Source organism: Labeo rohita, unplaced genomic scaffold, assembly GCF_022985175.1.
Source record: "Labeo rohita strain BAU-BD-2019 unplaced genomic scaffold, IGBB_LRoh.1.0 scaffold_52, whole genome shotgun sequence".
NCBI classification, from domain to species: Eukaryota; Metazoa; Chordata; class Actinopteri; order Cypriniformes; family Cyprinidae; genus Labeo; species Labeo rohita.
The window spans coordinates 666,162-691,813 of record NW_026129441.1 but is presented as its reverse complement, the minus strand read 5'-3'; the positions used below and the strand labels follow the sequence as shown (position 1 = coordinate 691,813).

General features: G+C 38.7%; 1 protein-coding gene across 2 annotated transcripts in view; it reads right to left on the bottom strand.

Moving 5' to 3' along the window:
• The window catches only part of LOC127160997 (NACHT, LRR and PYD domains-containing protein 3), a 45,342-nt gene extending 21,729 nt beyond the window's left edge, over window positions 1–23,613 (bottom strand). Inside the window, exons 1-4 of one of the 2 annotated variants that reach the window (XM_051103646.1) lie at window positions 23,530–23,613; window positions 3,614–3,885; window positions 3,482–3,538; window positions 85–1,879 (exon numbers count right to left, since the gene is read on the bottom strand). In XM_051103646.1, coding sequence (XP_050959603.1) covers window positions 85–1,879; window positions 3,482–3,538; window positions 3,614–3,869 — 2,108 coding nt within the window. In that variant the 5' untranslated portion in view covers window positions 3,870–3,885; window positions 23,530–23,613. Of the gene's footprint in view, window positions 1–84; window positions 1,880–3,481; window positions 3,539–3,613; window positions 3,886–9,484; window positions 9,757–23,529 lie in introns of those variants that run through there. The other variant, XM_051103645.1, reaches the window with a different exon arrangement.
• Between the last annotated feature and the right edge of the window lie 2,039 nt (window positions 23,614–25,652).

The following is a 25,652-nucleotide window of genomic DNA, read 5'->3' as shown; positions in this document are numbered from 1 at the left end:
ATTTCACATTGTATTTTAAGATTTAATTGTTTAGTGATGTAAAAGAAAACATTTAACTGAACAGCAGTCAGTAAAATTACTCACAGTGCTTTTCGGCAGCATCTCACACCTGGGATGAGCCTCTTGTAGTTTGAAGGTGACGTGAACCTCTTTGGGTTAAACTCATCCAGCATCTTCTCTGACATGAGCAGTACGTAGGTCAGCACTGTGCACATTAAAGATGAGAGGTTTCTTCCTGGATGTTCATCTGAACTGAGGTAACACTGAATTTCCTCATATAATGAATGATCTTTGAGCTCAAGTAAGCAGTAAAATAGGTTGACTAAAGCTTCATCTGAGATACCATTCTTATTTTGTTCTTGTTTAATGTATTCAGTTATTTTTGTGATGCTCTCTGTGGTGTCTTCAGTGTGTGTGATCAGGCCTGTGAGCAGGTTTTGACTGGATTTCAATGAAATGCCCATCAGAAAGCGCAGGAATAGGTCAAGATGTCGTCTCTGACTCTTCATGGCTTTATCAACAGCCTTCTGCAGTAGGTTCTGTAATGTGATATTTTCTTCTGGCTTGTTAAAGAAAAACTGAAGCTCCTGCATGTTTTTGTCCAGGTAGCTGAGGAACACATGCACTGCAGCAAGGAACTCTTGAACACTCAGATGCACAAAGCAGTAGACTTTTGTCTCATGAAGTCCATCTTCCATCTTAAAGATCTCAGCGATCATTCCTGTGAACTCGGTGTCTTTACTCACATCAATATCACATTCTTCTAGATCTTCCTCATAGAACACAATGTTTTCCTGCATCAGCTGTTTAAATGCTAGCTTGGCTAGCTTCAAAATCATTGTTTTATTTAAATGTAAAAGCTTTGTGCGTTGTCTTTCAGCTTTCTCATCATACTTCTGGCTCTTCATGTTCATCTGTATCAGCAGAAAGTGAATGTACATTTCGGTGAGTGTTGTGCTGATGTTTTCTGGATTGTTCTTAATGAGAATATTTTTAAGTACTGTGGCCGTGATCCAGCAGAACACAGGAATATGGCACATGATGTACAGACTACGAGACGTCTTAATGTGTGAGATGATTTTGGAGGCCACATTCTCATCTGTGATTCTCTTTCTGAAGTACTCCTCCTTCTGTTGGTCAGTGAATCCTCGCACTTCTGTAAATAAACCTACGTACTGAGGAGGGATCTGATTGGCTGTTGCTGGTCGTGATGTCACCCACACAAGAGCTGATGGAAGTAGCTTGCCTTTCACCAGACTTGTAAACAGCACGTCTACAGATGATCTTTTCTCAACCATGTTCAGTGCTCCGCTTTCAAAATTCAAAGGCAGTCGACTTTCATCAAGGCCATCAAATATAAATGCAAGTTTATATTCTGTATATAACTTTGATTTCTCCAGGTCCTTCAATTCATTATAAAATTCCAGTAGGAATTCATGAAGATTTACCTCTCTATCCTTAGTCCTATTAATCTCTCTGAATGGGAGCAGGAACACACAGTGTATATCCTGATTGGCTTTTCCTTCAGCCCAGTCCAGGATGAATTTGTGCACAGAGACAGTTTTTCCAATGCCAGCAATGCCTTTAGTCAGTGCAATCTTTTCCTCATTATTCTCCCTTAATAATGTAAATAATTTATTGCAATTGATTGGTTTGTCCTGTGTTTGTTTCTTCCTGAAAGCATCATCAATCTTCAGAATCTCACGTTCCTGATAGACATCTTTCATATCGCCCTCTGTGATGAACAACTCTGTGTAAACAGCTTTGAGATGAACTTCATTTTCTTTCTTGCACTCAAAAATACGTTCTGCTTTTTTCTTCATGTTCATTTTGTGATTTTTCAAAAATGTTTGCAACATCCAATCCTCTGTTGAATAGACTGAAAAAAAGGAATAAAAAGATGGTGAAAAAGGAAAAAAAATTTAACTTTCTCAACATATAATTAAGTTACTGTTGAATATAATACAATTTTCATTTTCATTAATTTGAATTTATATGTACAGTCATGGCCTTGGTAAAAATAATCAAAAAACCCAGTGAAAATACAGTGGATTTTTACACCACAGACCAAACAAAATTAAGTATTGCTTGGTGATTGACCTAAATTGGTAATAATTGTGTACTTAAATTTAACATCTGAAAGCTGACAGCTATTCAAGCTAATTCATTTGTAAGAAAGTCTAACAGAAGGATGGCATTATCAAGAGGAATTGGTTCTGACATAGTTTAAAGGAGAAGTCCACTTCCAAAACAAAGATTCACATATAATGTACTCACCCCATTGTCATCCAAGATGTTCATGTCTTTCTTTCTTCAGTCATAAAGAAATTGTTTTTCTTGAGGAAAACATATCCGCATTTTTCTTTCGTATAATGGACTGGTGCCCCAATTTTAAACTTCCAAAATGCAGTTTAAATGCGGCTTCAAACGATCCCAACTGTGGTTGTAAACAATCCCAGCCGAGGAAGAAGGGTCTTGGGCAAAATGATTGGTTATTTTCATTTTAAAAAATATCATTTAAATACTTTTTTATTCTTAAACGCTCGTCTTGCCTTGCTCTCGATGAACTGTGTATTCTGACTCAAGACAGTTAGGGTATGTTGAACACTCCAATTGTATTTTCTACCTCAACTTCAAAAATCATTTCAAAATCATCCTACATCAGATATAGGATGATTTTAAGTTTGAGGGAGAACATGAGATGGGAGTTTTTCGACATACCCTGTCATGAACCAGAAAAAAAACAGTAGCAGAGTAAGACAAGATGAGCGATTGACATTAAGAAGTATTTAAATTGCATTATTTTTATTAAAATAACCAATCGTTATGCATTTACAAACGCATTTGGGATCATTTGAAGCCACATTTAAACTACATTTTGGAAGTTCAAAAAGGGGCACCATATTAGTCCATTATATGGAAAAAAAAATGCAGATTTTTCCCCCTCAAAAAGTCCTGAACATCTTGGATAACAAGGGGGTGAGTGCATTATATGTTAATCTTTGTTTTGGAAGTGGACTTCTCCTTTAACTCTTGTCAGTATAAAGCATATAAAGAGTTCCAATACAAAAGCCTCTAAAAGCCATCTTAGCAAAAAATGATATAACGATACTGAGTGAATGCTCTCCACACATAGTATATTTTCATAAAGTACTTTCACGTCAAATGTGCTAAATCCCAGCCTCAACCCCTTCAAAAGGACCAGTACCTGCATAGAAACCTATACATAGTAGCCAGAAAGTAATGCTAATAGTAAAGAAAAACATCAGATGTACTTAGAGGCTTTTGCATCTGAACTCTCTCTCTCTTTCTATATATATATATATATATGTATATGTATATATTTAAACATTTGCAGCTTATAAACAACATAAAGCACTTTGATTAATCTAATGCTAACATTATTTATAAAATAAACTTTGTGCAGGATCTATAATTACTTTAACATATGCTTTTACAGTTGTAGCATTTACTTTTGCACCTGTTTCAGTATTCAGATCAACTCTGACTTCAGTCTGAGCACAGCTGATGATATTGGCTGGAAGAGAGATGAAAAGATTTATCACTTTTTTTACATTACATGTTTGACATTACAATACTTTTTCTTTATTACCTTCGGTGTGTTTGTTCTCTAACTGTTCAGCAAGATGGTTCTGGTTCATCTTTTTCAGGATATGCAACATGATCTTCACAGCATTTTCTGGTCCAAAACGATCCAGCATCTGATCTACTGTGTCAGTTGCATCTGCTTTCTCCAGTACAGAAACTGGAATAGGTCCATTTTCTCTTAAGCAGCTCTTAAATCTCTTCAATTTTTCTTCTTCCAGATCATCCAGTGTGTCACAAAGCAGTTGTTTAACTGACGCCATTGTTTTTTACTGACTGCTGTTAAACATGAGGAAAATGTTTTACAATAGGTCCACTCTTACTGGACACTCACTAAATAGGGCCTGAAACTGTATTTTCAAAAAAATGATAACCACCATCCAAGGATTTTTTTTTTAAAGTATTTATAACACTATTTCCTCTACACCAGATGAAATTTCACCATTTGGATGATTATTAATTTCCTTCTGTTAAATCCATATGGCAGATATTTTATTAACTTGACCAAAAATCTCTATGCTTAAGAAGATTTGTTTATTTACTATAGCGCCTTTCCATAGTTTTCCATAATTCCATAATTTTAACTTGAATACAATGAAAAACATGGACACAATAAGTGACCCTGGCTGTGAAAACCCAGCTGAAAATATTTTTTGTTTGTGTGTGTACTTGTTTTTGCTACATTGTGGGGACCAAATGTCTACTAGTAGAATACTTCCTCGGATTGACCCCCCCCCTAAGTCAGAGACCTTTTGACCTTTTGCTTTTAAATGCTTTTATTTTGTAGAAAATTGCAAAAAAGTCACACTTATGGTGTTCCCTGTCAAAAATGACCGGACTCCAAACAATTGCTTATAAATCTCTCCTTGGTATACTGTCACCAAATATTGGATTCAATCTTTTTGTCAACTTGCTTTCTTTCATTTAGGACTGGTTTGTGTTTCTATTTGCATCTGATTAATCTGAGGCCTCATTTATCCGAAAGCAAAGCAGTATAAAATTGCACAAAGTCACACTTGTCAAAAATGGCTGGCCATTGAAAGTTAATGTGGAAGAATGAAAGTAAGAGAAACTAGGATCTGTGCATGTATGGATGCATGTGTTGTGTTCAATTATAAGGCTGTTGGTTAAGAAGTACCACTAGAGGGAGTTGTGTAGGAGATTGTCATGCATACACGTAAGTGAAGGATGTTTTTGTCCTGCAGTTCTTCAGTAAACGGATGAACGTATTAAGATTTGTGTGCTCTCTTTTTTCTGATTTATGCTGGTGACACAGCAGCATGCATACTCATGCTATTACACACACAAACTATTGTGAGTATTATACCTGTTTCATCATACCTTGAACTGCATGCAATATGCTTTTATGATAACTGTCTCTGATAAATCTCTGTCACACATGCTCAAACTGCCTTGTCTTTGCCATAGGTTTTGAGGCTTTCATGTTCTCACTGAGTAGACAAAAGTTTACAAATAAATTAAAGAACAAATTAAAGAATAAATTAAAGAACACTAGTGTGATAAACAGTGCAAATTTTCATAATTTTTGTATCTCATATTGTGAAAATTCATTAAAAAATGATTTTTTCATTTAAAAAACAAGGACGGTTTCTCGTAGAAAAATGAGGTTTATGATTAATCAGATGCAAATAGAAACACAAAACGAGTCTTAAATGAAAGAAAACAAGTTCAACAAAACAAAAAGAATGAATCCAATCTTTAGTAATAATATACAGGTGCATCTAAAAAAAAAAAATAGAATATCATGAAAAACTGCTCGCATGACCCTCTGATTTGTTCTCGAACTCTGAAGGCTGAGACACGCAGAGTGTCTGAGGAAGTGCTCGTCATGAAGGCTCGACCTTAAACTGCCCGAGGTGCAGTATGCAGTGGAACAATTAACATCTGAGCTGGGAGGCCACAATGAGAGGCGAATATGCTTGTGCGGTTCAGCCAAACTCTCTAAACGAGGGCCTGGCCTCTGAAGACAAGCGAAGGAATCAGGAACTACTACTAGGAGCCTGAGAACGAGGGGCCTTGGCCGACAAACCCAGGTCTATCTGCTTGCGTTGGCGAGAGCAAACCAGTGGACAAGACCTATGACCCCAATCCTTATGAGGGGGTGCCACAGGTGATGGCTCACTCCGCTGGACCTCATGATGGCGCTGTAAAGAAGACGAGCGTGAACAAACCGCTGGTGGTTAACGCTCTACCTCTCTGGACCTGTGTGGGATGAGCTGTCGAAAAACGGCAGACTGCGGTTTTGCTGCCCGGAACTTCTCCACAACTGTGGTGACCACATCTCCAAACAGGCCATCTTTAGAAATGGGAGCGTCCAATAGAAAGGTCTTATCTTTCTCCTTTATGTCAGTGACAGTGAGCACAGTTCAAACGAACATTCGCAAACAGCGTCACAAACTTACGTGGTTGGAACTACAGCTCTCGACCTGTGGTTAGAAGCGTAGTTCCTTGTTAGTAAGACATATGGGCTCAATAAATTATGCTCTTGGACACAATAAGCAAGCTAACATGCAGTACAATCTATATCTTTCACTCAATCTAAATGTAAATGCATTTTAATCTATGTATTTTAAAGCTTCCTCTGCAAGCGACGTTTTTGCATAGTGCGCATGCGCATAAATGCCTACAGGAACCCTGGAGTATGACGTAAGAGGGAACAAGTTACATGGAACAAAAAACGGTAAATTAGTCACCAGGTGCCATGTTTAATATAGCTGCATTTTAGAGATCTCTAATCAGTTAAATAACACAGAGTTATTACTCGGTGACGTCATTAACAATGGCCTTACATTGCTGAACTAATGTGGTTCAAACGACGGAGATGCGACCTTGTTCGAGAAACAGTCATGACTAGCTAGTTCGTTTCCATAACAATGCATCGTACTATGGAGGTTAATCAGCGAGTTACATCGTTGTACAGGAAATGCACCCCCGGGCCGTGGAAGAATTTCTAACGGGTCACAAGAACATTCTGGGGAAAATTTGTATAGATACAATGATTTATTGTGCATATATGATTGTTCTAATTATTCTGCACTTTCGTTGTATGTGATTGATATGGAGAAGCAATTTGACGATTTCATGTTAAATTAGCAATTAAAAGATTGCTCTGGGGTGCTTCGGGAAACACCGAATCATTGAACTATGTTGGTAACGACGGAACTTGCGACCATGGTTGGTTTTGGGAAACTGATCTGTCATATGGCTTCTTGGGGCTTAAATAGATCGCAGTTGATCCGTGATACGGACCGTTGTCGCCGCAGTCTTGACATAGACGAGGATCTGCACGCTGCTAAAGTTATAAATACACTGTTTTTATTTATTTATTTATTTATTTTTAAATATAATGGTTTTAATTGTAGCGGTATGTTTATTAGGATTCGTTGTTCCTCTGGGTTGAATTCTAGGCTTTAGGAATAGGTTGCACTGTGCCTGGGAGTGAGCACAGTAGTACAGATAATGAACTCAGATGGGGAAGACTGTACACTACCTCTTGTTGGATTTACACGAATTAAATAAACGCAAATTTGTTTTCGGTTGTTTTATTGGAGTAGACCTTTCAAACTGCCTATAGACATATCAGGGTGCTTTAGAAAGCGCGCCCTGTTTTTTTGCAAAAGCAGTTTACAACGTTTTGTTATTATTGTGGAAGTAAACAAAATAAAGCAGGCATTTATATTTCTTTCCTCTGTTAACTCAATGTAAGGGATCGACCCGAGAGTTGTGTTTATGACGTATATTTGCAAGAAATAGCCTATGCAACAGCCAAACATAAGGAAACTTAATTGTGACTAATTTGCAGAAGAGTACATCGGATGAACTCTTATTCTGCACGACGGGACAGACAGTCAAGACAAGTTGAAAAGTGGCTTTTCAGGGCCGCCCACGCACAAATAATGAAGCATAAGCTCTTTTACAAATCTAGCTTAATTTTCGTTTGTCCATTTTTCAGACTGAACGAAATAGTGATAATTATCATCATCATAATACAGTCAAACTATTTTTTGTCATTTCGCCATTATTTCCTTCTGCTTGTATTTTAATTTGAATCGACTATTCAGGAATAACCATTTGATCTGATCATGAGTCATCTTCTGGGTCTGAGTGCAGTTATTGGACAGCATTATATTGTAGACAGATTGGTCTACAATTAAAACTATTACATTAAAATACATTTAAAATAACACGGTCCATCAAGTTGACTGGCAATGAAATTGACTAGAAGTTCAGGGTCGCTATATTGTCTTTGATGATAAAGTTGCAGACCGGCCAGCCTTCTTCTCAAGTGTCGAACACTTATGTGTAAGTTGTCAATGACTGACACACACAAAGCTATTTCAGTTTGAGTGAGTCCCTGATCAAAGTAAAAGCGAATACAATCATCCATGATACTGCGATGATGCTGTCTGATGTTCTTATGTCGGATACGCAGAGAAAATTAGGTCGTAATAATGAGAAAAAACTTTTGTTATGTCGAGATAACGAGAAAGTTAAGTCGTGTTAACAAGAAAACAACCCTTGTTATGTCGAGATAACCAGAAAATAAAGTTGTAAAAACTAAAAAAACTTTTGTTATGTCATAATCAAGAGAAAACAACTCTTGTTATATCGAGATCACGAGAAAACAACTTGTTACATCAAGATCACAAGAAAATTAAGACGTGATCACGAGAAAACAAGGGAAAAAAATTATAATGCATAGCCGCTTAGAACTTCCTTAGTCTTTAAAGTTAAATTTAATCTTATTATTATTATTATTATTATTATTATTTACAGCAATACAAAAAAAGCAACAGCTAATAAGCAAAATCATCATATTTTATTCCATTTCTGAACTGGTATGTTATATCAGAATTACTAATGTTTTTCTTGTTCTAGAGTGTGTCAAAGCGCTGTCTATTTATGCATTTGCACAGAACGATACTTCGATATCGTTTGCAGAGATAATAAATAATTAATTTCCATAGAGTTCCATTAATTTTCATTAAGTCCACATCAACCTGGTGAGTGAACGGCAAAATGAAAGCGACTTAATGAGACTAATCATGAGCATATTGACAACAGTGAGAATTAAATTATGCGCTTTTATTTCCAACATGTGCTCATTCATGACTGTATATTATTTAATTCAGGCAAATTTACATTTTTATTGGGCCGGGACTTGACGGATGATTTTACGTGACTATGTGAGTTTGTCTATATATTTCTTGGAGCCAAGCTTTATCAGGCTTTTATGTAACACATCTAATATGTGGATTAATGGCTGTTATGTTAAATAAAGTTTACTAATAACAGCTAAGCAAGCCTTTTACCTGTGCATGCTGTTGTTGTGTCGTATCCTGCACGCAATTCTCAAAACAGCACAAGATGGCAGCGTTTATATGTGAATCCGAAATTACAAAACTGATAACCTATTATGGTAAAATGTTTAAATATCAGGAAAAATATCGGTAAACTAATATATCGGTCGATCTCTACTGATCTTGATTTTTATTGAATGAGTCTGAGTTTATCATAAAGACACAGTATAAGATGAAAACTGTCTGCAGATGCAACAAAGCTGTTGAGTGATTGTTTCTCTCTCAAAGAGTAAAGAGTGCACGATAAGAAATACTGTTTATGAATCACATACACATTAATAAACACAGTAAAAACAATATCAGAATATGCAGCTTTCTGTGATTTACCAACAAAGACACACTTGATCATCTGTTTGATCACAATAAAAAGATGTTTAAATTAAATAATAAAAATGACTTTAGCACAGCATTAGTCTCAGAAGCACAAAGTGACCAATGACACATCATAAGACAACACACATACCTAAAAAACAACTGGAGAAAGATGAATCTCTCACCTCAACTGTTTGTACATCTGTCTTTTTCTTCCTCTGAAGTGTCGTATTGAACAGCAGCTCTAAAAAAATGTTTCACTTCTACTGAAAGTGAATGAAAGTCATCTAATCTACCTTGTTATTCAGTCAGTTAAAATTAAAGTTTCATTCTCGGGAAAGGCTGCTGAACTTACTTAAAGTTGCTTTACAAGTTTGTGAATATGCTTTCAATGTTGGAAGTCAAGTGTCAGTCCCAGATGTTGGAGAGGAAATGACACTGATACACTCTGGTTCTAACTATATATTAGTATACGCTGCTGAGGTATCGGTCAGGACACCAAGAATGAGGAGACTGGAGCTTTTTTCCAAAATGTATTGAATGTTAGTCTAAAAATTACAAAACATAACATTAGTATAAAATAAATAGGCACATATTCACAGATTAGTCAGTCACTTCCTAGTCAAGAATACTAACATTCAGTATTACCTCTAAATAACAGTTAAAGCTCTAAATATGCAGAGGATGGGCAATTGAAGACTATATGACTATTGGTCACACAAAATGACTTAGTAACAGATATTACTAAATCCAGGTACCTTAACGGACAAGGCAATTTACCAAATAACATAATCAAAGAGCAATAATACTGGTTAATCTGTATGCAGCATCAAAGTTGATAGATCAGTTACAGTGTAAACCATAATATGTAACTTGCTATTCTAGCATAATTTAGCACATCTTGCTTATCTCTCAAGCGATCACACATGTATCATTACATGTTCGTGCTCGCCCATACAAACGTTCAAAGTCAATTAAAACACTTCAAACATGGTAGAAAATATATAGACATAGAACAAAACTTACTTTAGGGTCATGTGCTAACAGTTTGAACACCAAAACAATGAACATCCAAATTACAGGCAGGAAGAAACTTCTACCCTGTTGAAAAAAACAGCATATCCTGGTAGGTAGGTTTTGAAGCTGTGATGCTGGTTAGGTAGGTTTTTATGCTGGTTTAAGATGGTCCTTTGCTGGTTTATGCTGGTCCTTGACCAGGAACATGACCAGCTAAGGACCAGCATAAACCAGCAAAGGACCATCTTAAACCAGCATTAAAACCTACCTAACCAGCATCCCAGCATCAAAACCTACCTACCAGCATATGCTGTTTTTTTCAACAAGGTAGGTATGCAGCTCATTTCAGTGGGCTAGTTGCATATCTCTGCCAAAGCCACTAGATGGCAAGCCTGCAATCGTTAGCTGAAAAAGCGTAACGTCTAAAGCTTATGCTTCCGGTCACTGACTTTTTGTGACAGGGATTCAGTTTATAGCACTTTTCTTCTTACAGTATCTGTAAATGGCCAATGATTTGTCACACAACTCTGACTGCAATTCAATGACGTCAAAGCTGTAATGTGATTGGTTATTAAGAAACACATCATTTAAGTTAGCCGTTACACTTTCTCCAATTGTAATTAACATAGACCCTCTCATCTCCCTCTCACTTTCCTGCCAGGACACGCCCCCTCAGCCGGACTGAATGGCAAAAGAGCCTTCAGCGTGAATGGATTTAATAGGGAAGATCCGAAAATGCGAGTGAAAAAACACCTATTGAAATAAAGTATTAAGCAAACACTTGAGCACTGCTGCTGCTGCTGCTGCTGCCTTCTCCGTAGACTAGTCGCTTCTCCCAGAATTTGAGAGTGACCAAACAGTTCAAATAGTTCACGGTCGCTGGGCCCGCCTACTAAAGTCTATAGCAGTGGTGGCGAACTCCGGTCCTGGAGAGCCGCAGCCCTGCAGAGTTCAGCTCCAACCCTAATTAAAACTCACCTGCCTGTAGCTTTCTAGTAACCCTTCAGACCTTGATTAGCTTATTCAGGTGCATTTGATTAGGGTTGAAGCAAAACTCTGCAGGGCTGCAGCTCTCTAGGACTTACGTTCGCCACCCCTGGACTTTAGCACAAATGCGAGACACTTAGCACTTAAGTGCATGCAAGTATGGAGCAATAGGAATAACAACAGCTTCCCATTAGCCAGCGGCTAGTACTCAAATTTGAATAAGTGCAATCAAAATTACAAATTACATCGAAACAACAACAAGAAATTATGTCTAATCACTGATCATAAATACAATAAATTAATAAATTCAATGAATACAAATAGATAGAGAGCAAATAAATTCTTTCTAGTAGTTGCTAATAATTTAAACAACACCTATTGAAATAAAGAATTAAGCAAACACCATTTTTTTTTGTTTTTTCATTGAATTGCAGCGATTCATTTGCTTCTCTTTTCAGTAGCTTTCAGCATTCTGTAAAAATACACCTCAGGTTTCGCCAAATCTCTTTGTATAGTCAATTGCAAAGCTCGTTCTGGTTTTAGAGGTGTTTTGTGTGTTCTGTCGCAGCATTCACATTGAAACCAATGCTGCCACTCAGTCTTTTTGCCACTCAGTGGGCGGAGCCGCAGCCACTCCAGCTGATGGTGACATGCATCACATATATCACATGCTCTATAGTAAGAAAATCTCTGATCTCCGCCATCTTGGATTTCCGGTCTAACGAGTGTGTGCATAGATGCTTCCGTTTTTGCTAAACACTAGTGTAGAGAGCAGGAAAAATCCAAATATTACCTTCTATATATGTTTACAGGATTTATAATATCACTTAAAATGCAAATAAGGTCTACACTGCTATTATTACTATACTATATATGATAATTGAGCCAGTGGCATTTGAAACTTACATATGTTTGGGTCGGGTGAATGAACAGAATACACTAACAAGTTAATTACTACTATTTATGAAAGGTAAACTCATGATGTGTACACAGAGCTACACACAGCTTTTTTTTTGTTTGTTTGTTTTTAACTGAAATTCATTTACCTTGTGAGACACCGGCTGTTAATATTCATTTCTCATACATCAGTTTGTTCCATCAACATTTTCACAGCATATTTTCATATTTTACGCATAGTTAACTGTGCATCAAACATATTTATAAATGAAAACACGGACTGTAAAAGAATAAGACTAATAAATAGTTATAATTATTTTAAAGATTTGTTTTATTTGTTAAAATGCAAAAAATGCGCAAAGTACAGTATTGCACGTTTGAGTAGTTTGTGTATGAAGAGATCTGTGGATTATTAATAACTGCTGCCGCTGCATTCAACAAAAGAAAGAATGAAGTAATCTCCACGTTGTATGACAAAAAAGGGAGCTTAGGTGAAAAGATAGAGAGAAAAAGAAAAAAAACACTTATATTTTATCCATTAAACCTGTGTTTTTGAGATAAATCATGAGGTGTTTAACAACACTGACTTCCTTCTAAAAGATTTTGAACATTAATATTTGCAATGTCATTCTCTAGCACTTGAAACATTTCTCTTCTTTCCTCTCCATATTTCCTACATTCCAATAACATGTGTTACTGATTCTGTTACCTCACAATTTTCAGAGCAACCAGGAGAGCCCATGCAGTGCTTGACGGGAGCTGCGGCTCGTGGTGTCAGACTGGCAAGCCTTACATGTCGCTAAAGGAGGAGCATGATGGCAGATATCAAATGAGGTGCTCTCACGGCTTCCGAAGGGAGCTGCGGCTCTGACGCACTGGAAGGGCAAGTCCCTGTTGCAGCTGGAGATGAGGCGCGGTTTCATGCATCAGACGAGGGCTACTGCTACCGAAGGGAGCCTGCAGCTCTGCTGCACCGGGAGGGAGAGCCCCGTCCGCCACCGAATTTGCAGCGCAAGTTGATTAGACTGAATGTAGCTTTTGAACATGTCTGATGACCATCGACTGAGGGCCTGTATCTGATGCTGTGAGAGGCCTTTTTGAGCTGCTGTAGTCGCTGCCCCAATGTAAAATGAGTGGCTGTAAAATTTTTCTGCGGGGTAAGAATTATTAAGCGAGGATATGTTTTAGATGCTTCTGGAACCAGAAGCACGTCGCTGGTTGGTTAGAGTCGGTGACGAAAAGGTGGTCGTGAGGGGATTTAGATTGGGTTGTAGGTTAGAAATAAGAGCCTGATATGGTTGAATAGGAGATGGAAGATTGATAATGTATATGAAGTGGCTTTTCCTATCTTGATCTGTCTTGCTTTGCTTAATGAAGTAGGCAATGGTTTCGCTGTCGAGTATGGACAGATCTGAGATGGTCAGGTGGATTTTGGGGTTGCATTTAGAGGTTATTGAGATTTCTGAGCATCTAAGGAAACCAAAGAAAGCTAATAGAAACATGGCATCAAGGGTACGAGCAGTATGGGTCGAATGGTACCCTGAGCAGAGATTTTGGAAGCACTTTGTTAGAATGTCCAAAGTTATAGGTTGTCTGGGGTCTGGGCTTGGTAGCTGAATTCCTTTAACTAGGAGAGAATTTTGAGAATTATTTATCTCGGGGCAGGGGAAACTGAAGATTAATCTGTGAAAAAATTGAACATTGCTTAGGTAGCCTTTAATAGACCTGGCTTGGAGGTTCTTAACTGAGCTGAGGTAGAACATAAATTAAGTAATTGCGAGGAGGGAAAAATCAGGAAATGGCAGGTTATGGGAGAGGTGAAATGCTATGAAACATCTCCAAGATGTCAGATATGAGTTGATGGTCCTGGGTCTGCTTGGAGGATAGAATCGAATGACGCATCGAAGAGGGGTTTAAGAGGATTAGTTATGGAAATATGATTTGTGAATAGGGAGGTACTGGGGTTGGCGATGGGTCCGCCTCCAGAGCCAGTGCTCTGAATTTCTGAAACATACAATGAGAGAGAGAATCAGCGATTTGGTTTTTGGATCCAGGAACGTGTCTAACTGTTACAATGAATTGATTGCATGCTGAAAGCAAGATTAGACATTGTGAACCAAAATGCTGCTTGTTGTCCAATGGTTTCCCCACAAAAAGACAGCGACGACTAGGGGGTAGAGTTTGAATAGAGCTGCCCTTGGTAAAATCCCCCGAAACCGACGGAAGGGGCTGCGTCAGTGAACAGTTGGATGTCGTCGGGAAGAGAGACCACATCGTTGTAGAAGGTGGTTAAACCATTCCATTGTTTAAGGAAGGTAATCCATAAACTGAGTTCATTACAGGATGCCTGATTTATGATAATTTGATCCTCTAGTTTGCGAGGTGAAAGATAAAGGGTCGGCCTTGGGGGATTATGCGCATAGCAAAATTAAGGTGACCAAGGAAGGATAGGAGATCATGTTTGGAGCTATTTTGGCTCTCTGCCATGGAAGAAGCCACTAAGATTATTCTGTCGATTTTTTTCATTTGGCAGTGAAGCTTGGAATTTGACTGAATCTAGGTTCATGCCCAGGAATTCGATGAATTGAGTTGGTCCTAAGGATTTCTCCTGCACAATGGGGATTCCTAGCTTTGCGAAAATCCTCTGGACTGTTATGATATTTGTGGCTGGGATGGAATTGGAAGGTGATATGATAAGAAAGTCATCGAGCAGGTCGATTAGGTGAGGAATTGAATAGTTGTTAGACAGAATCCAGCAAATTGCATCGATTTTTAGGCATGGCTGGATACTACTGCAGTTTTTGTCAAATTTTTTCCAGTGTAGTTTGTCCCCTCACAAATCTGCTTAGTCCATCCCAGTAGTTTGCTTGGTCAGCTGAGTGTCACCAGGCATTTGAAACTATTAAAGCCTTGTTATGTTGTGTCCCCATTCTTGTTGCTCCAGACAAGACATTCCCTTTTAAACTGTAGGTTGATGCAAGTGCTGTTGGTGCTGGTGCCGTACTCCTCCAGGAGGACCGAAATGGCGTTGAACACCCTCTGTTTTTTTTCCAAGAAATTTTACAAACACCAACTTAACTATTCAGCCATTGAAAAGGAAGCTCTTGCATTGCTGTTAGCACTACAGTATTTTGATGTATACATTGGTTCCAGTTCTCTTCAGGTTACTGTTTATACTGATCACAATCCCTTGTTTTTTCTCTCCCGCATGTACAATCAGAATCAGCGCCTCATGCGCTGGGCACTGATCGTGCAAAATTATAACCTAGAAATTCACCACAAGAAAGGAGCAGAAAATGTTATAGCAGATGCCCTTTTTAGATGCGTTTAGTTTAACTTACTTTCACTTTTCCCAGTTACCTGTCATTGGTCCTGTCACCCGCCAATCATCATTAACTGCTGACGTCACCCATCCTGCCATCCCCAATCGGACAAGACCCTCCCAGATAAAAGTGCATGCCAGAGCACCCACAAGCCCTGGTGTCGTTGCTGTTTTGTGCTTTGTTTTTTGTTGCCATCCCATTTGATATCCCCTTTTGTTTATGTTGCTTTGTTTTCATGTACGTTTTTGCCCCAGTATGTATTTCTGTTTCCTCTTCCCTCACTGTAACATATTTGATCATGCGTTATATGTTACGAGGCCGGGAAGAAGTGGACAGGTAAGAACGTCATGTGACAACACACTGCAGCACATAGGAATATTATCCTGTATAGTACATTAGGTTAGGGGCGAGTGCCACCCCTTGTACTTTTGTTTATTGGCTAGAAAGTGTAGTTTAGTTAGGGCGTCTCGGACGCGGAAGACTTTTTTCTTTCTATACTTTCTTTTCATAGTCAGGATTAGGGGGGGATATTAATAAGTTAGAGGGTTTTGGTTTCCTTTCTTCCCGTTCCCTTTGTCTTGTTTTTCTGTTCATGTAAATACTGTAAATATTGTACATATATATCACTCTCTTTGATTTCACCAAACCTTTGTAATCACTTAATTTCCACCTTGAATAAATAACTTTTGGTGCACAATATCTTTGTCCTGCACATTGTTGTATGTATATGTTTTTTTTTTAATGTCTGTATTTTAAATGTTCATCCCCACAACCCCTAGACCACTTTGGGGTCGTAACACTTGTGATAACATGTCGAAAATTTTTGGCTACTTTTGCACCCGAAGGTTAGGCGTACTGAGAAATTAAACTTCCTGTGCCAGTGGATCCCAAATAAATGCCATGAATCTGGGTGGATAGGCATCTCTTCGGAGGCAGTGGTGATGTCTACTTTAGCCAGCCATGCACTGCGACATTCTTGACCATAGAGATCACTTGATCTATATCATGGTAACCCAAACAATATTCCTTGAGGGGTATGAGGCTGTTTATGCTAGAAAAAGGGACATTGCGTGGTGCTGACAGATCGATCATCAAATGTTTTTTTCCCGAAAATTTCCTGGTAGCCGCTCCAATGGGGCTGATGTGAAAAATTTAGAAGGGGGGAGTACTGAACAGCTCTATCATGAAACCAGACTCAACTTCTTTTTTGATTAGAAGTGCAGATAGGAAATTGTTACAAAAGATGTTCTGCAAGACTGGGTATGTGGTGCTGGGGAAAAAGCCGCCTTTGAGGCCAGTGAGTAGATAGTGGGTGAAGTAAGTGTCTGGGTGGTGAGAAAGTTCAGAGGGTAAACGAGAGATATTGACTGGAGTTTTTTTCTAGATATTTTATTGGTAGCTTTGAAGACTGGGCAAACTGTATGGGAGTGGGCCCCACCACAATAACTGCAGACGTGGAGAAACTTGCATTGGTGTCTGACACACCTTGCTCTGTTGACATTTTCACAGACTTGCTGGTTGTCAGAGGAAGAGATAACTCCTCTCCTGGTTGCAGAATGAGTGACGTAGCTGGTAGATTTAACTTGCATCAGTTCAGGGCAGGGTATTGTGGCGGGATTGATTTGAGGGCATAAGATGGTCGAGTGAGCTACCGACTGGCAGACTGCGCAAGATATGTTTAGTCAACTAAAAAATACTCTGTTGTAGAGATCGGAGTCCAGAGCATCCCAGTAGGGGCACTGGTTCCACTGAGCAACTCATCTTTCGAGAAACCTTGATTTCCGAGTTTGACGGCGCTTGTCTCGATCCCGTGACGGTCCACTTCCCGATGGGAGGGATGGATGGCAAAGCCAGAGCATATGACAATGCTGGGGACTACAATGGCTGTCTTTATGGCAGAGGTGGCCGGCGCCTTCGAAGATTAGGTGTGGAAGCTAGTGGCTTTGTGGGCCTCCGTCCATGTGTCGAAGGCACACTAAGCGTGTTGACTAAGCGTGCCTCACAATCACATGCGATTTATCGTGCAGCCCTATCTACTGTATACAATGTATACAAGTTGTCTGTAGTCCTTTGTATTATCTCATATTGAGGAATATATACTGCTGTTCCTGTGTTTCCTGTCTCTGGGTCTTTTGAGCCGTCTGTAAATAACATTAACTTACCCATAAACTGCTGTTTAATATAATTTTGTGCTAAAAAATCTTTAGGCATCTGTATAGAATTATCCCTTATTTGATGTTGAATATTTAAATCTATTATTGGCATCACAAATAACCAAGGGGGGATACATGAATAGCAAACTGTTGAGCTGTATTGCTGATTACACAATCCCTCATTCTCTGCTTTTATATTCCCTATCCAACCAAAGCTTCTAATATTATATTTACTGTGCCCCCAACACTCCTGTAAGACATTTATAAAACTATTATGCCCTTTTAGATTTAACCAACAGGTTAACGTAACTTACATTAACCTGTTGGTTAAATGTCTCCTTATGCACTCCTTATGTCTCATTATGCACAAAGGCATCTCTCCAATTTTTACTTGTAATGCCACTATTGGGGACATCTTAAAAGCTCCCTTACATGTTCTTAACACTTGTGTGCCTGTTCCATATCCAGCTTCTTAAGGTGATTGTCTGCAGCCAACATATAAGCTATGCATCCATAGTCAAATGAGGCTCTCATAATAGCCTGATAAATACTTAACATTGATGTTCTAGTTGCACCCCAGTCTTTTCCAGCTAAACATCTCAAAAGATTGGTTTTTACTTTTATTACTCTATATGTTGTTTCCAAGTTATTTTTCATCGAGGAGCATTTCAAGAAATCTAAAGTGTTTGGCCATACAGCTTAAGCAATATTACTTTATGTCCTTTAGAAAAACAAGTAACTTGGGCTTTTAAACTATTGATAACTAAAACACATTTATTTGCCCATTGCTCTACCTTAAAAATTGCTTGTATTTTTTCTCTATGAACCTTAAATTCCATCTCCTAATCCACAGGGCTCCATTGTCAGCATACAGAGATTTACCTATGCTTGCATCAGTTCCATCAAATATATCATTTATCATGACAATATATCATATTCAGTACTTACCCTCATTTTAATGGCCCTATCAAAAAGAAAATTCAAAACCCAGTTGTATAGCCTGCCTCCCACACCTAATTTTTCTAACTTAATAAACAGCCCTTCTTTCCATAACATGTCATAAGCTATTTCTATATCAAAAACACTGCTACCACTAATTGCTTTCCTAATTTCTGATTCCAAGATTAATACCAGATCCATAGTATTTTTCCCTTTACGAAATCCACTTTGATATGCTGATAGCATGTTTCTTTTTTCTAAATAATATGTTATCCTTTCTGTTACCATTCTTTCCATCTTTCCATCAGCGAAGCTAGTGCTATAATGCCGTCCAAAGGCAAAAGACCTTAACTTCGATTCTGGTAAAAAAAAAATGACTTATTGATATTTTGGGGACATTCAAGACATTCTTTATTATGTGTATAATTATCTTGAGTCAATTTAGTTTTTTTTCCGAGAAGATAATGGATTGTCTTAACCGTAACTTCGAAAACCCCTGGAGAAACCAAGGCAGAACACCGCAGAGATGTGGACTCGAGTCACTTGACTCAAGACTCGACTCAGACTCGAGTTGCAAATTTGAGGACTTGTGAACTGACTTGACATAATAAAGGAAGACTTGCGACTCTATTAGACTTTGACAACAATGACTCAAGACTTGACTTGGACTTGAGCCCTGTGACTTAGCAAGCCTTTATGGCTTACCTTATATTTAATAATAATAATAATTATAAAAAAAAAAAAAGTTCTGATCAGTAGGCTGGTTACTGAAGCATATAATCACACTGGTATGATTAGCCCAGCTTTTGGCACTGAGCCAGAGACACTAAGGGAGCGCTAAAAACTTGCTTATTTTTATTTGTAAGGTATTGTTTTCGTTATAATGTACTAATTCAAATCAGTAATCAATAATAATTATTATTTTACCACTCTGCGCACCTCCCCGGCATCATGAGTGGGCGCGGGCGCATCAGGCACATTCATCAAACATATTTCAAAGCAAGCCGGCACCACGGTCATAGCCATCGCATCATCACTGTCTTTACTGGGTGTTTTGTTGTTTTATTCACACATGACTGGATGTGGTGGACTGTCATGATTTTGGCTAATGCAGGACACTACTGAATGATGTGCATGTCAATAAAGCCATGTCTTTTTCTGTAGACATAATGTTACGTCAATAGGTGGCGATAAATGAGCGCCTGTACTACATGTTAGCGAGTTATTAAATAATTGACTCAACTGATTCATTAAAATCACTGAATCATTAACAAATGAAACAGGGTGTCACGAATCTGGTTGGTGGCTTGCGGTCCGCTCACCACCAGATGTCGCTCTCACTCTTTCTTATCATACAGACTGTTGCATTGCACCTTGGACTACTACTCCCATCACCCATCGCGCCGATTGCGTTGCCTCCTGTAGTCAATCAGGCGTGCTATAAAAGCCCCGGACTTTCCCTTGCAAGGCACGGAGTATTGTTGTTGTGTTTCCATTGTTAGCTTTCCTACTTTCCAGTGTTTAGTTCTCTCGCCTGGTCTTCTCGTTTTCGTCTGTCTCGCCGCCTGCCCATTGGACTATTGCTCATTTCTTGGATCTATCCCTATGCCTTGCCTTTGACATACCTGTTTGCTGTTGTTTTGACTCTGCCTGTTCGACCATGTCTTTGCTTCGTCCATTCAATAAAAGCTTGCAAATGGATCTGCTCGCCTGTCGTCTTTCACTCACCGCTACAGAATACTCCGACAAACAAGGATTCAGCAGCTTTTCCCCCGGACAATCTGCAGATATGGACACTACTAAAATATTATTCAGGCTGAAGCAAGGACCAAGAACCCTTGAACAACACGTTGGTGAGTTTCTGGCAATAGCCAATCATTCGGACCTCCCGGACTCTATCCTGATAGAGATCTTTTGTGATGGCTTAAATGAACAATTAAAAGTGAGGTTGAGATGTGTTTTTTTTAGACTTTGCTTTATTGCTTGAGCAACTGCACAAGATGGCCGCCACCCCGGAGCCTGTTGCCAAGATGGCCGCCACGCCAGAGCCTGCTCACGCCACGTCAGCCAAGCCACAGCCTGCTAACGCCTCGTCAGCCAAGCCAGCGCCCGCTAACGCCACGTCAGCCAAGCCAGTGCCCACTAAAAAATCACCACACCATATCATTTTACCCTAATTGTGTCCACCAACTGCATTCAGTTTATCATAATCAAGCTTTTCACATGGGTTATAATAGTTAATAATATCCTCTTGCCCTGCCCAAATCTTGAATGTTAATGATTCTTGCTCTCTTCCTATATTAATTACATTATACTTCATTTCATTCTGCAAGAAATAATTAAGGTGTAGGGGGTAGGGTGTATAATTGGGTGTTAGACTTCTTGTTTGGTAGAACAATTCACATAAGAGTCTGTAAAGAATATTCAAGTATGCACTTTGTAGAAAATGGTACACTGCAAGGTAGTGTATGTAGTCTGTTACTATTTAATATAATGATTAATGACATTTTTAAAGAAGTTGATCATAGTGTAGGAAAATCATTATATGCGGATGATGGGGCTCTTGGGGTTAGAGGCAAAAATGTGAGAAAGAAAATGCAGACAGCAATTATGGCAGTAGAACAATGGTCACATAAATGGGGTTTTAGAATATCAAAACTAAATCCCAGGTAATTTGCTTTTCTAAGCAACATAAGAAAATTTCATTGAAGTTATACTGTCATGAACTTGAACAAGTTAGGGTAATTCGATTTCTTGGAGTCTTTTTTGATGGAAAAAAACAACAAATTGATAAAATTCAATCAAAATGTAGGAAAATCAATAATATCTTGCACTGACTGTCAGGACTAGATTGGGGAGCAACTAAACCTTTGAGGAATATATACTGGGCTCTTATTCAATCAAAATTTGACTATGGTTGTACAGCTTAAACTAACCTTAAGAAACTAGACACAGAAACTAACCCTAACCCTGCAACAAAAGGCTAGAGGAATAGTGGCCGTTATTTTGAAGCTCCAAAAAGCACATATATCAGTCATTAAACTAACCCATACGTCTCTGGGGGTTTAATATATCTTTTGAAGCGGATCCATGGCTTTTTGTAACAAAAGTATTTATATTTTTAAAATTATAAACTCAAATCGCTGACTTCTGGCAATGGCCATATGCACATTCGTGAGAGAGTCAACCCAGTTAGCAAATTTCCTTTGGCCCGGATCTGGCCCAAACCTACAGCTAAAATGTGGCCCAGATTAGTTTTTGTTCGCCGGCCCAAAATTGGCCCATATGTTTTTAGCCAGAACTGAACCAAACCAGAGCCATAACTCCACCTATCATGAGCCAAGAAATACATTTTTATGTGGCCCATATATGGGCTTTATGTTTCATTTTAGTAAGGCTGAGTTCTGTTGAGACCTCACTGCTCTAATGTGGCCCACATGCAACTGACTGTATATGTAAAATTCGTATTAACTAAGGAAAGGAAAGGGCGTGACGTGTGGCCAAGTATGGTGACCCACACTTGGAATTTGTGCTCTGCATTTAACCCATCCAAGTGCACACACACAGTACTCACCTCATTCATGGTGGAGGGTGGAGAGAGTGCTGGTTATTCACTCAAACCCGCAACCTTTCAGTTACAAGCCCGACTCCCTAACCATTAGGCCACGGCTGCCCCCAAAGAGAGTAAATGAGAGTAGTGCCCCCACTAGAGTGTAAATCACACACTCAACAAGAAAAATGGAAATAAAATAATTTACTTTTGTGAGTGCAGGTTAGTGCAGGTCAAATGCACTTAACAGTTACTCAGTATTGAGTTAGAAAAGTTCTTATAAATATATAACACATATTTAACATTACAATTTGAGTTGGAATCAGTTTTTAAGAATATAAAACAAACACAATTTATATTTAAACAAAAAATTATGAAATGGACAAATTTGAGTTCAATCATTTTTTAAGAATATTCAACAGATATACATTTAGCAGAAAAAAAATCTATTAAATGGACAAAAAAACTTGACTGTTGAGAAGAAAAGTGTTGTGAAGAGAAGAGTTGCTTGAAAGTGTGTTGGTGTTAGTAATGCTGCAAACTGTCTAATTGGGGTCAGCAACGCATTGTTGTTTATTCATTTTATCTTTCCTCCCACCATCGCGGTCTCCAGACAGGTACAGCCACTTTATTAAGGTAATTTCAATGTCTTTATCTGAAGCCCTTTCTCAGCATTGCATCAAGTACTTATGAACGCGGGAGTTATGGCTCTGGTGTGGTTCAGTTCTGGCTAAAAACATATGGGCCAATTTTGGGCCGGTGAACAAATAATAATCGGGACCACACTTTATCTGTAGATTACGGCCAGATCAGGGCCAAAGGAAATTTGCTAACTGGGACATCTATAGAAAGCTTGACATGTCTACTTTTAAATGAAGTAAGCCTCTCGAAAACAAATATCCTGTGTTAAAGTAATCTGTATGAAACCAATGCCATGCCCAGTCTTTCTCGTCAGACCTAATTATTTTTTATGTGAATACGCGTTATTGCAGGTTCTTACATTAGGTCATTTGAGATCAAATGACCATTCAACAACAAAAATATGTTATATGTTTTATATATATATATATATAATGTGTATGTTTTACCACACCACAGAGCAGTGAAAAACACTGAAAACATGAAAAATGCTTTATAAACATTTTCACAAATCAATCTCTATCTAAAATAAGAGATTTTGCATTAACCCGGATTGCGTGATTATTGGAATGTATTGGAAAAACTGCATTCAACAAAGTGAAATGATCTAACGATGCTTTTCTCAATGAAACAAATAGCTAAACCTCTAATAGCAACAAATGCTGAACATGAATAAACATGAATATTTACATAAAATTACTTTAAAATGCCAAAATATCACTTACCTGAAGCACTTGTGTGATGGAAAATCCGTGAGGGAATTGCTGCCTTTCGGTCAAATTGGTGTGGTTGTCGTAGCAACCGAGGTGTGGCCTGCCGGACATCAGCCAAAAATATGTGTTTTCCAAGTGTATTTCAAATGTTAGCCAGAAGTCGATGTTTACCAATGTCAGCCATAGCTAAACCTTACTTAGTTCTAATGTGTTTGTTGTTATCTGGACCATATACCTCAAAAGGAGCTGTGAACCAAGCAATGATTTCCCGCAAACTTATGTCAAAACATATATGGTAACAATCTGGTCCATATCTGTTCAGCCATGCCATATCAAAGCCATATGTGCCAGCTATCGGCCACATTTGGCCCAAATGTTCTTGCTATCTGGGAAGAACATCTTCTTTTCTTATAGTGAAATCCGCTGACATTTTTTTTTTTTAACTTCTCGTTTTCTACTTTTAATTCGTAACCGGTGTTTAGTATTGCTTTATCCTCGTTCGTTTATTCTCACCTGAGCTTACACTATGAATGCGGCTTACATCATACAGTACAGACCAAAAGTTTGGACACACCTTCTCATTCAAAGAGTTTTTTTTATTTTCATGACTATGAAGATTGTAGATTCACACTGAAGGCATCAAAACTATGAATTAACACATGTGGAATTATATACATAACAAAAAAAGTGTGAAACAACTGAAAATATGTCATATTCTAGGTTCTTCAAAGTAGCCACCTTTTGCTTTGATTACTGCTTTGCACACTCTTGGCATTCTCTTGATGAGCTTCAAGAGGTAGTCACCTGAAATGGTTTTCACTTCACAGGTGTGCCCTGTCAGGTTTAATAAGTGGGATATAAATGGGGTTGGGACCATCAGTTTTGTTTTGCAGAAGTCAGGTGGATACACAGCTGATAGTTCTACTGAATAGACTGTTAGAATTTGTATTATGGCAAGAAAAAAGCAGCAAAGTAAAGAAAAACGAGTGGCCATCATTACTTTAAGAAATGAAGGTCAGTCAGTCTGAAAAATTGGGAAAACTTTGAAAGTGTCCCCAAGTGCATTCACAAAAACCATCAAGCGCTACAAAGAAACTGGCTCACATGCGGACCGCCCCAGGAAAGGAAGACCAAGAGTCACCTCTGCTGCGGAGGATAAGTTCATCCGAGTCACCAGCCTCAAAAATCGCAGGTTAACAGCAGCTCAGATTAGAGACCAGGTCAATGCCACACAGAGTTCTAGCAGCAGACACATCTCTAGAACAACTGTTAAGAGGAGACTGTGTGAATCAGGCCTTCATGGTAGAATATCTGCTAGGAAACCACTGCTAAGGAGAGGCAACAAGCAGAAGAAACTTGTTTGGGCTAAAGAACACAAGGAATGGACATTAGACCAGTGGAAATCTGTGCTTTGGTCTGATGAGTCCAAATTTGAGATCTTTGGTTCCAACCACCGTGTCTTTGTGCGACGCAGAAAAGGTGAACGGATGGACTCTACATGCCTGGTTCCCACCGTGAAGCATGGAGGAGGAGGTGTGATGGTGTGGGGGTGCTTTGCTGGTGACACTGTTGGGGATTTATTCAAAATTGAAGCCATACTGAACCAGCATGGATACCACAGCATCTTGCAGCGGCATGCTATTCCATCCGGTTTGCGTTTAGTTGGACCATCATTTATTTTTCAACAGGACAATGACCCCAAACACACCTCCAGGCTGTGTAAGGGCTGTTTGACCAAGAAGGAGAGTGATGGGGTGCTGCGCCAGATGACCTGGCCTCCACAGTCACCGGACCTGAACCCAATCGAGATGGTTTGGGGTGAGCTGGACCGCAGAGTGAAGGCAAAAGGGCCAACAAATGCTAAGCATCTCTGGGAACTCCTTCAAGACTGTTGGAAGACCATTTCAGGTGACTACCTCTTGAAGCTCATCAAGAGAATGCCAAGAATGCCAAGTGCAAAGCAGTTATCAAAGCAAAAGGTGGCTACTTTGAAGAACCTAGAATATGACACATTTTTAGTTGTTTCACACTTTTTGTTATGTATATAATTCCACATGTGTTAATTCATAGTTTTGATGCCTTCAGTGTGAATCTACAATATTCATAGTCATGAAAATAAAGAAAACTCTTTGAAT